Source organism: Hesperophylax consimilis, unplaced genomic scaffold (assembly GCF_061612785.1).
Source record: "Hesperophylax consimilis isolate HC1 unplaced genomic scaffold, BYU_Hcon_1.0 scaffold_37, whole genome shotgun sequence".
Lineage (NCBI taxonomy): Eukaryota > Metazoa > Arthropoda > Insecta > Trichoptera > Limnephilidae > Hesperophylax > Hesperophylax consimilis.
The window spans coordinates 1,177,547-1,190,420 of record NW_028301267.1 but is presented as its reverse complement, the minus strand read 5'-3'; the positions used below and the strand labels follow the sequence as shown (position 1 = coordinate 1,190,420).

The window sequence follows — 12,874 nt, the reverse complement described above, 5'->3', positions numbered from 1 at the left end:
TAGATTTTTCGAATGGTTCGAGGAAGAGACTGAGTGCTTGGATTTTTACAGACCTTTCGGTTGTATTTAATATGGTAGCTAGAGCCTTGCTATTTGTATTGACTTTATAGCTATTGATTTAGATAATATCGATTATTCTATATCGCCCGGAACGCACGTCTTTTTGTCGCGCTAAAATTTTGTTTCTGTTTCCTATTATCAGCGCTTGATAATTAACCGAAATGGGTGACAGTAACGAAATTTTGATTGGGCTTCACCTACTAACGAAAACGATTGAAAGTTTGAGTGACAAAATGTTGTTTTTTGAAAGGGAACAGAATTCCCTTAAAAATTTACTGACAACGTATGTCGGTAGTGTTAAAATGTGTACATGTACATGCAGTGTCTCTTCGTCAAACGCCGCAGGTCCGATCCCCCCGGACCCGCGCGTCTTGCCCGCCGCGCCTGCCGCCGCCGCACTAGCGGTCACTACTTTACTACGCTCGCCCCCCTCCGCCCCGCAGCTCCCAACGGGGCCCAGCGACGTACAGACAAACAGAGCGGCTAGCCCACCGCCTGCCACAACCCAAGCTGCCTTAGTCGGCTGCCCCAACGCTCGTAAGATTACCACGAGATCTGCTACAAAAAAGGGCAAATCGGAAGTAGACCCTCAACCTGCTACAACATATGCTTCAATGGCATCATCTGTTCCAGATCCATCGGTTCCGATGTTCGGCCCATCTAAACCGAAGAAGATGTCAACTCCCGTTGCCCAACCTACCGATACTATAACATCGAAGACTGCAGAAACCGATACAGCAGAATCCAAATCGGAAACAGAAGCCTATACCTCCACTTCGGCTAACCCCAATTGGCGCCGAGTCACGCATAGGAAAAAAAGACGACCAGTACTTCATGGTACCGCGACTGAGCATAAAGGCCTCATAGCCGTTGAAAGGCGCAAGTATATTCATGCCTGGCAATTCGATGTCAACACTACGGTCGAGGATATTGTAAATTTCCTTCTCAATATAAACAAAGAAATTGTTTACGATGTTGTCAAATTGACAGCCAAAGCTGACTACGCCTCTTTCCGGATTGGAGTCCCGGAATCGAAGCTTTCATTTTTTATGGACCCGAACATATGGCCAAATCATGTTGCATTCAATGAGTGGTTTTTTCGGAGAAACGTTGCAACCAATGATAAAACGAAACACTCTAAGAGTGAGAAGTAATTCTAACCTCTCTATCTATTACCAAAACGTTCGAGGGCTAAATACGAAATTGGCAGTATTTAAAAACAACCTATTTGCTCGAGATAGCTTAGATTTAATAGCAATCACTGAATCGTGGCTGAAACCAAGTGTGCATAATTCAGAGCTATTTCCAGAAAATTATGTTGTCTTTCGTCGTGACCGCCTCACACGAGCGGGGGGTGTCGTCCTGGCTGTTCGTGCTGATTCTGTAACCCATGCTGAGAGGATTTCTTCAATGGACCTCCCCGACACTGAATCCCTGTGGGTGAAGCTATCCTTGAAATCTTCAACTGTTTTCGTATGTGTGATATATGTGCCACCTCGTTCTTCAACTTCGTTATACTACAACATGTTCGAAAAAATAGAAAGTAATTATAATCTTCTCAGTGACAAAAATATCTTAATATTAGGTGATTTGAACCTCCCTTCCTGTAACTCCAATATTGTGAACATGTTTAACTATTTTAAATGTTTCTACGGTTTGCAAGAATATAACTTGATATGTAATGATTATAATAACACTCTGGACGTAGTTTTATGTAATGCCAAGGATCTTATAAAGTGTGTTGAGAAATGTCATGACCCTATTACAAACGAGGACAAGCACCACCCTGCTTTGTCTATAAGTATTAGTGAAACTCACTCAGGTGTTGCAAATTCATGTCTAAACCCAAGTCCAATAGAAGTTCCCTCCTATCATGGAGCTAGAACCATAAACGCATGGAGATTCAACAAAGGAAATTTCCACTTATTATATGAATTGCTTTCTGAATGCTCATGGCAACCGGTCTGCCAAAGTTCAACAGATATAAATGCATTATGTACAAATTTTTACAATTCAATTTACAATATATTCGACAAGTGTATACCCATTTCCACACCTCGCACTACGGCACACAGAGTATATCCTAAGTGGTACACCAATAGTATTATTTCAAATATTAAAATTAAACATATTTTTCATAAGCGATGGAAAAAAACACGTCACAACTTGGACTATGCTAGTTTTTCAGCCTATCGCTCCATCGTAAAACATGAAATCAGTGAAGCTTTTAAAAATCATTTAACTTCAATGGAAGAAAAATTATCTATCGATCCCAAACAGTTTTGGAAGTACATTAAGGATCTAAAAAAATCCAACAACTCATTTAAGTCTATGATTCTTGACGGAGAGGAATTGACTACTGATGATAAAATCGCAAATAGTTTTGCGACCTTTTTTTCATCTGTTTACAAAAATGTCCAACCAACTCTCAATATTGACTCTACCCTTCACACTGTACAGATTGGGCCCTCATTCGACCTGGTCAGTATTTCAGAAAAAGATGTTAAGGAGGCACTCTCAAATTTAAAGAAACCTCACTCCATCGGTCCTGACAATATTCCAACATTTATACTAAAGGGTTGTTCCGACCTTTTAATACCACCATTATGTCATCTCTTCAATGTTTGCCTAAAAAACGGGATTCTCCCAGACATCTGGAGATTAACTAAAATAACCCCTATCTACAAGAAGGGAGATAAACGCGATATCCGGAATTATCGACCAGTTGCCGTTCTATGTTCCATCATGAAAATATTCGAGAAAATTCTACATAAATATATACTTAATCACGTTAATCCAATTCTTGATGACCGTCAATATGGTTTTAGACCCCAGATGTCAGTAACATCAAACCTCTTATGCATCTCAGATTTCTTATCACAAACTCTCGACAATCGGGGACAGGTGGATGTTGCTTATTTCGACCTGGAAAAAGCATTCGACAAGGTTGACATCGACATTCTTCTAAATAAGCTAGCTTCATTTGGTTTTTCCAAAAGACTACTCTGTTTTTTTGCTTCATATTTTCGAAATCGTAGACAGTTTGTTTATTATAAGGGTTCCAGTTCTTTGGAATTCACAGTTTTTTCTGGAGTTCCTCAGGGGTCTATCCTTGGACCACTTCTGTTTCTGATTTTTATCAACGATATTGGTTCAGTCATCACACATTCGCTGTATTTACTATTTGCAGATGACTTGAAACTATATCGTTCAATAAAAAACCATCTTGACTGTATTCTCCTTCAACGTGACATTGACTGCGTCTCAAACTGGGCCAAAATAAATGGCTTGAACTTCAGTACACCCAAGTGCAATATCGTCTCCTATACAAGATCAAAGAAACCGCATGTATTTGAATATACAATCAATGAAATTATTCTCCAACACCTAAATCAAATCAAAGATCTAGGAGTTATTTACGACAGCAAACAAACCTTTCACCAACACATCGATGATTTAATAAGCAGAGGATACAGGCTTCTCGGCTTCGTAATTAGAAACTCATATCCGTTTCGTAACACAAAAACACTGACGTTATTATATAACACACTAGTCCTAAGTGTACTTGAATCAAACTCGATCATCTGGGCTCCACATGAATTAACATACACTTTACGCATTGAAAGAGTCCATAAAAAATTTTTAAGGTTTTTATTCTCGCGGCTCTATGGACGTTACCCTTGGCTTTACCCATCGATTTATATATTAGGCATGACCAATTACCACTCCCTAGAGACACGTAGAGGTATTGCTTTGCTTAAATATTTTTTCCAACTAATAAACGGTCACTTATCTAATAATGAGATACTGGCCCAATTAAATTTTTTTGTACCAGAGTCTCACTCTCGAGGACGTCATCACAATCTTCTATATAGTAGAGCAAGCCGCACTAATTTATTAATGAACTCACCTGTGGGGAGAGCTACGTGCTTTTTGAATGCGGTAGATAAGAAATTAGATTTATTTTTTGTGTCCTATAGCGCATTTACGAGATTTTTGGCATTGCATATACACTGCATAAATGGTACAATTATAACGTCTTAGGCTTTATTACCTGTAATTGTTATAAATAAATGTACTAATTATATATATAAATAAATAAAAATAAAATAAATAAATAAACACCTTCAAGTATTTCGACTTCAGGAACGAGACCTTCTTCGATCTCTGGATTTTGAACATGGAATTCAATAAGAGTTTCGGTGCGCGGTTTAATTATAAATGAGTTAGATATTGATTTAGATTGACCCGCGTCGATTTTGTGATAAATAGGAATATGTTGACCATGGAATTGTAAAGAATTGGATTCGTAGTTGATATGTGCGCGAACACGACGTAGGAAATCATTGCCAAGCAATCCATCTAATGGGACGTTGGTTGATTCAGGAATTATGTGAATTTTGTGGTAATAATTTTTTGCATTGAATTTTAATTCGAGTTTGACGATGCCGAGAGTTAGTGTAGGATCATTAGAATTATTTACACCTCTGAGATTTAATTTGATTGATTCATCTACAGGAACGTCTCCCTGTATAGATGAGAGTTTGATCAAAGAGATGTCGGCACCGGTGTCCAATAGAAGGTTCAGACAATTATTTGGATTAATGGAATTTGGACACGTGATTTTGATATGTGGAGTTGACTCATTTATATTAAGGATTCTGCCTTTATGTGGTTGATATTCCGCGACGTGGCAGTCCGGTCGGAATTCCCGGAGTTTAAATGATTGGAAGAGGAGGTTGCATGATTTTGGCCTTTGTTTTGATTATTATATTTTCTTTTTCGACATTCCGATATGACATGACCTTTTTTTTTGCAATAATTACACGTTTTTGAATATTCGCTTCTTTTTAAAGATTCGTCATTGTTCGTGTTAAGATGGTTTATAGATTTGTGTTTATTCTGGGGATTTTTGAAACAATTATACGAATTATGACCGATTTTTTGGCAGTAAGTGCATGTTATTTTATTGACCTTATTTATGTTTGTATTGCTAAATACAGGATTTTTAGGATTTTTGTACTGAATTATTTTTTCTTCGTTGAGTGCAAGGTACGAAGCTTCTTCAAAAGATTTAGGGTTTTGACCGCGTATCACAATACTGTAATTAGGATTTACGCCAACAAGAAATTGGTGGAGGGCCATCTGTTTTACCATAGCGTTTTTTCCAATTAATTCAGTAGGATTTGATGTTTCTGCTTTAATTACTCTGATTAGATTACTGTAGCATTTATCGATTCTTTGAGTGAAACATGTAATTGAATCGTTACGATTTTGAGTACAAGATTGTAATTCGAGAGCTATTTGTGAAAAACTTTTATTTTCAGTGAAGTTTTCGATTAAAAATGATTTATATGCTTCCCATGTTTCGAGTGATCTACAAGATGTAATTAAGTCTGCCTTACCAATAACTTGAGTTTGAATGTAAGTGAAAATTATGTCTTTTTGGTCATCGTTCGCAAGCTTGTATGCATAGTCACAATTTTTTATAAAAGTGGGTAATTGGTCTGTATCACCGTCAAAAGTACGTATGAGTTTAGTTAAAAAACTTAGAGAAATATTTTCTGGTTTAATAGTGTCTGTTTTAGGCGGCATTTTGTGTAATTAGTGTTAGTGTGAATAATTGTGTAAAAGACGAAAAAGGAGAGTGAGCAGAATTGAATGGCAAGAGAGATGAAATTAACTTATATTACAGGAAAAATAGGATTTCGAATAGAATGGGTAAGGAATATTTAAGGAACTTACATAAAAAATGACATTATGAAGTAATCAGCTTCCAGCATCCAGCACTTCGGCAGCTCAAGCAGAAGACGGAGATTTTCCGGCAGCTTCAGAAGAAGACGGAGATTTTCCAGCAGCTTCAGCAGAAGACGAAGATTTTCCAGCAGCTTCAGCAGAAGACGGAGATTTTCCAACAGCTTCAGCAGAAGACGGAGATTTTCCAGCAGCTTCAGCAGAATACGGAGATTTTCCAGCAGCTTCAGCAGAAGACGGAGATTTTATGTGTTCTTCTTAATCTGACGTTCCTGTCGGTTTAATGTGCCGTAGAAGTCCTTTGTTCTAATTCGCTTTCTTGTGAATTAACAATTTCACCAATTGTACCGTTAAACCCTGTTAGAGTTCCTCAATATTTCAGGAAATATTTTTTCGAGGATCCCGCTTCTGACACCACTTTAATGTTAGGGTCCGGTAGGTGATAGTCAATGTTAATTCAGTACTCGGTATAATTTCTGTATATAGTTTATTTATCGGTATTACGTTACAGGAATGCACGGACAGCGATACTGTCTGGTCCGGCTACAATGTTCACTCTAGTGCTTCTTCTCTATATTCTTCTTCTTCTTCGATGGCGCTACAGCCCATATCGAGCTTTGGCCTCCTGCAACAGTCGCCTCCAACTCCTCCTGTCCTCAGCGGCTGACTTCCAGTTTGTCACCTGGAGAAGCTGTGCTGCATCCCCTCTTACCTCATCTTCCCACCTCAGTCTGGGTCTTCCCACTTTTCTCTTTCCACCTGGGTGACCAGTCAGAATTCTTTTTGGGACGCGTGTATCCGGCATTCTCTGTACATGACCAGCCCATCTCAGCCTGAGGAGTCTCATGTGTGCAGAGATGCTAGGGGCCTTATATATATCGTACAATTCTCTATTGTGCCGGATACGCCACTGTTCGTCCTCTTTCACCGGTCCACATATTCTTCTCAGCACCTTTCTTTCAAAAGTATCCAGCATTTCAGCCATCTTTACTGTCAGTGTCAGCGCCTCACATCCATATGCCAATACAGTTCTTACAATGGTCTTATATATGGTTATTTTGGTTTTTCTGTGGACACTACGTGACTTAAACACTGGCACCAAAGAGAAGTATGTTTTGTTGGCTGCTGTGATTCTTCTTCTGATTTCTGCTGGATCCTCATTGTTCTCTGTCAGGCTGGAGCCCAGGTAGGTGAATTGATCGACCACTTCGTATGAGTAGTTGTCTTTAAATAGTGCACTACTTCTTCTTCTGTGCGAAGGGTTCCTGCTCTGTACCATCATTTTTGTTTTGTCAACATTAACTCGCAGTCCTACTTCCCGCGCCGCTATTTCTAAAGGGTCGAAGACCTCCTTAATGGCTGAAATTGATCTTCCGACAATGTTGATGTCATCCGCATATCCGACAACTTGACTGCTCTTGAAACAAATATTGGAGCCAGTGTCTATTAGTGTTTTTCGTATTACATGTTCGAGCACAATGTTGAAGAGAGTGGGAGCCAGACTGTCCCCCTGTTTAAGTCCCTGTGATACTGTAAATTCTTCCGACAATTCTCCGTCTATTTTGACCTGACATCTTGAGTCTGACATTGTGGCTTTTATGAGCCTAACCAATTTAGGTGGAATCTGGAATTGTAGTAGTATGTCATATAGACACTCCCGATCTATGCTATCATATGCTTGCTTGAAATCAATGAATAGTTGGTGTATGTCTATGTCAAATTCCCAGCACTTTGCCAAGATCTGTCTGACGGTGAACAGTTGGTCTGTTGTGGATCTACCGGTGCGGAAGCCTGCCTGATACTCTCCCAGTAGGTTTTCTGCATATTTATCAATTCTTTGTTTCAGTATCATTGCATATTTATCAATTCTTTGTTTCAGTATCATTGCATATTTATCAATTCTTTGTTTCAGTATCATTGCATATTTATCAATTCTTTGTTTCAGTATCATTGCATATCTTCTATCTTCTTCTCTATATTTCTCTTATATAATAAATAATTATCTAATATTAGAACTAACAATATTGTTCTTATAACTTTGTACTTATTGATTAATAGGGTCCAATTAGGTTTATTGCAATCTATATGTACTTATTGATTGCTAGGTTCCAACTAACTAGTTGTTACAAATATTTACTTATTATTAATAGGGTCCAACTGATTGTTGTTATAACTACGCATGCACAAGAATATTGATAACAATGATAACAAATGATAGCATGGGTTGCATTGGTACATAACACCAACATCAACTTTGAATGGGTGTTCCGCTCGTGTCCGTCGTGCATCGCGTTCAAGCACCGGAGGGGAACAATGCTGCTAGCCCCTTAGAGTAGGCTTCATTGAGGTACCTGCAGAACAGACTTGATACGCCTGCATCGTCTGTGCATTAAAGATGGCAATCGGTCTGTTATCAATGGATTGTCAAACAGAACTCAATACAACACCTGTTTGCTTGCACCTATACTTTGCCCTTTGTCTAACAAATTATTATAAGCAATAATTAGTACAATCAACATAATAAGTAGTTCAATCAACAATTACTTTTTATTATATTTTTTCTCCTGTAAACAACCAAATTTATTTTGCACTAAATGGTGTCGAGACATATTAAATCTACATTGTTGGTGAAATATTTTGACTTGTCAAATATTATTTTTTTTTTTAATTAAAAATAATTTAAGACTAATTTGATTGAAGTACTAGTACATATTGAATTACGACTAATTATTGCTTATAATAATTTGTTATTCTTTGTGCTATGCATAAAAAAACCTTGTCTTATAAACGTTAGTTTATCATTAAAAAAACTAATAAAACATGTCTGTAAAACGTCCTGTAGAGTATAAAGTGTGTATTACCTTAAGTTTACAGCGAATGAGGTTAGTATTGGACGGTTTCGTGTCGGTGGGGTCCATCAGGTCATCCATGGAGAATATCTCGTCCGAAATGAGGTTCTCGGAGAACAGAATGCTGGGGGCGATGTACGAGTACCCTGGAACAAACAATACAATGTAAATCATTTATTATTTTTTAAAACATTGCAAATTTTTTCACTGTAACAAAACTTGCCTTTTAAAGGCAGCTTCATTGATGCAAAATATGTTCATATACTAATTGATTCTGTTCAACAGCAAGATTGCCCTCCCCATCGGCATGACCATTGGCAAGTTAGTTCTACAGGACGGGAGATAAAACAGTCTATGCTGTCGGTGACGGAGAAAACCATCAGATAGCTGAGTTTTCACACCATCTGCAAATCAGTCTGAAGAAATGTGTAGCAATGCCCACATCCCTCCTGAGGCGTAGATGGTTCATTCTGAGCATACCCGATAGAAAGTCAGCGAAATTGCGATCGGAACCTTTGGTTTCATAATAAACTTAATTCTTCTGTGGTTAACTCCTAGATTTGAATATAAAGCATGGTGTTTTCTCTTTCTAACACTGTTTAGATCGAATTTCTCAGCAGAACAGCAAAGGAGACAATGACTTCAACGAGACCATAATATGAACTGTTCTTAAAAACAAACAAATTAGCCTGACGGGTTAAAGTAAACTAACGGGAAAAATCTGAAAGGACCCCAAGGGGTTATATTTTTTGTAATATTTTTTAAATTGTAAAAATTGAATTGATTGAAAGGACGCAGTCAGTTTAGCTGAGTTGACTGTGGCTCAATTGGGGTGTGTTGTGTGGCTGTGGAATAAGAAAAAGATGAAGATGGAAGTACCTTTGAAGAGCCTCTCGTGATTGGCGGGCGCCGCAGCGGGGGAGTCCTCCGGCTCCAGCTTGGTGAACTCCTCGCTGAAGTTGGAGGTGTCCAGCTCGCCGGTGATGCGCGGCTTGAAGGGGGCGGGGATTTCCTTACGGGCCAGGGCGTCCCAATCCAGATTCTACAAAACAAACCAAATATATTGTCAAACTTATTAAGTTCTGTGAAGAAGTGAGACAAAAAGTTGACCACCACTTCAAGATGGTTCGGGTTAGGGTAAGGCCACCCTATTCAGGTCAGTTCCCAAGTGCGTCTGTCTTCGATGGGGGCACCCTCCCCAATAAAGACTTCATCGAAATGCTTGGAGTAAGTATATAAGAACGGCTCAAGTATCGGGATTCCACAGAAGCCCCAGTAAATCTGACTTCCCCTGTAGAAATATCAGGAAAGTCGAACAGTTGAATTTGGGAGCCACCTCTGGGCTGGAGCCCCAAAATACCTGCTAAACCTATTTGACTCTCTGCATAAGAGGACGGTCTGTCTGACTAACAATTCTTTACCAAACAACCGATCGCCGTGTCTCTAATACAGACGGAATGTAGAGATTCTGAGTCTGTTCTACGGCTATTATATACGGCGATCCCCGGTGCACCGGTGCACGTACACGAAACTCGACAGACAAGAGCGAAACACTCATTCACAATTGATGTAGACATCGTAGAAAAAGGGTAGTTTCTTTGAGTCGTTTATGTATGAGTGTTGTTCGTGAAGTTGCCTCTTCAAGACCCGCATTATAAATCTCTTCCTACAGCCCCTACCTTAACCCGCCTCACAATGTTGCCCAACCGGTTGACGACACAGTTCCCCTGTCTTTACACTGTACAGACAGGGGCACTCTTGTGAAGTGTCACTAAAAAAAACCAATTAAAGTGTTTCCTAAATTAACTTGAATAAAATCTATTAATCTCTCTCATACAAGATTTCAATTGTACATTCATTGCAAATACAAACTGATAAAAATAAATACACTTTGTTGTTTGAAGCACAGTTCATATAAACAAAATGAAATATGTAACAAAACCTGATAAAATCATTACCAACAACAGGTTATCAAGTACTCATAATATAACAACATTAACAACGTATTGTCATATCTAAGTCCAAAATTAGTCACGTGTGGTCTTATTAACGTAAGTACATTTCACAATAATTTCTTAACATATTTAAATAAAGCCCGAGAAAATGATAACAATATACAGGGTTTTCCAATAAGAGGTGTTATTTTGAATAGCCCGCTATTTCGGTAGATTTTACTTTTGAAGCTGTCATTTTTTGACATTTGACAAGAAAAAACTACGCTATTAATAAAAATGGAAAGATACACGCTTCAACAACGCATTGAAATTATTAAAATTCACTGGAGTGAATCAAATGCAAATCATCTTGAGTGATGAGGCCCATTTCCACCTCGGTGGCTTCGTCAACAAGCATAATTGTCGCATATGGGGCTCGGAAAACCCAAGAGTTATTGTTGACAAGCCTCTCTATCCTCAACGTGTGACTGTTTAGTGCGGTTTATGGTTCGGCGGAGTCATTTTCGAAAATGAGGCTGGAGCAACAGTTACGGTGAATGGGTTGCGCTTTCGAGAGATTATTAATGTTTTTTTATGGCCGGAATTGGATGGTATTGATCTGGACAACGTTTACTTTCAACAAGACGGCGCTACGTGCCACACAAGCAACGAAACCATTGATCTTTTACGATTGAATAAAATAACACCTCTTATTGGAAAACCCTGTACATATATATATATATATACAGTGGTGCCTCACACAACGAACGCCTCGCACAGCGAATGCTGCACACAACGAACTTCCTTTTCGTTCATTTCACGATTCATACAACGAACTTCGCTTCACACAACGAAGTCGCCCGATCTTCTACGATCACTGCCGATTAATTGCATCCTCCCGCGCAGGCAGTCGTTAGACTCGTTAGTCACTGCGTAGTACGCTTAACTTACGCACGTATCGCAGCAATCGTTCTTCATTACGAATTAAATCGCACACGTATCACGGCAGTCGTCCTTTTAAGATAAAATCAACATTTTTTTTATATGATGGGTTCTAAAAAAAGCAGGAAGGTGATTTCTCTTGAAATGAAACAGGAAATAATTAGAAGGAGTGAATGTGGGGTAAAACAGTGTGACCTCGTCAAAGAGTTTGGCCTCAACAAGACCACCATTTTCACCATTTTGAAAAACAAGGATGCAATAAAATCAGCCAAAGTAGCCAAAGGAGTATCAAAACTATTTAATGAAAAACATAGATCTTCAATCCACGAGGAAATGGAGAGGCTATTAGCGATTTGGATTAAGGACAGGCAGGTGAAAGGAAGCAGGAAAAGACAGGCAGGAAAAGCAGTAGTTGATGACACAGAAGTGGTGAAGGACATCATCACAGTGGCCCAAAGGTTGGAATTAGAGGTAGAGGAAGAGGATGTAGAGGAGCTTATTGAGGAACACAAAGAAGAGCTGACAACTGAAGAGCTCCAAACACTTCTGGCCCAACAACAGGACAATGCTCAAAGGGAAGCGTCACTGATAACGAGGAGCAACAATCAAACAATCAACCAATTCCAACTGCTGACATCAAGAACATCCTGGTCAAATGGAAAGCAGTTCAGGAGTTTACCAATGCCCACTATCCGGATTCCGCTGAAGCAAACAGGATCAACGACCTGTACTCCGATACTCTTGTCCGTTATTTCCGGCAGATGTTGAAGAAAAGAGAGAAACAAACGACTTTGGACAGGTTTTTCACTGCACCATCGGCGGAAAATGGATGAAGATGTGCAAGATTCGATTATTTCTTAAAATTAAAAAATGTGTGTTTTTTTCATTATGTTTTTAGATGTATCTAAATAAAAATAATAACAAATAAATTATCTTTTTTTTATGTCATCTTACCATATTTTATGCTACAGAACGAATTATTTTTTTTAAGATGTATTGTTATGGGAAAACGCGTTTCACATAGCGAACTTTTCGCATAACGAACTTGCTCCTGGAACGAATTAAGTTCGTTGTGTGAGGCACCACTGTATATATATGTAGGTCCCACAACATTTATTGCGTCCGTGCGTAAATCCGTCTTTGGGCGTCCAGCACTTCTAGTTCTTTTTTTTAGATTGTTTTTTGTGAATATTGCACTATGTTTTACTCACAATAATCGCTAATATCATATTTTTTTAATATTCATAATAATTCAGGTTTTGATGTTTATTACACTTTCATACATTTCTAGCGTCACGTACATACTCACGTCCAGGTGTATATTTTTTGTATATT

The 12,874-nt window shown here is 38.6% G+C and overlaps 1 protein-coding gene across 1 annotated transcript in view; it reads right to left on the bottom strand.

Annotated features, from left to right (window-relative positions):
* LOC149409063 (ribosomal protein S6 kinase alpha-5-like) overlaps window positions 1-12,874 on the bottom strand; it is a 294,002-nt gene that overhangs the window by 56,026 nt on the left and 225,102 nt on the right. The window contains exons 9-10 of the mRNA XM_089650188.1: window positions 9,543-9,705; window positions 8,676-8,809 (exon numbers count right to left, since the gene is read on the bottom strand). Coding sequence (XP_089506314.1) covers window positions 8,676-8,809; window positions 9,543-9,705 — 297 coding nt within the window. The remainder of the gene's footprint in view (window positions 1-8,675; window positions 8,810-9,542; window positions 9,706-12,874) is intronic.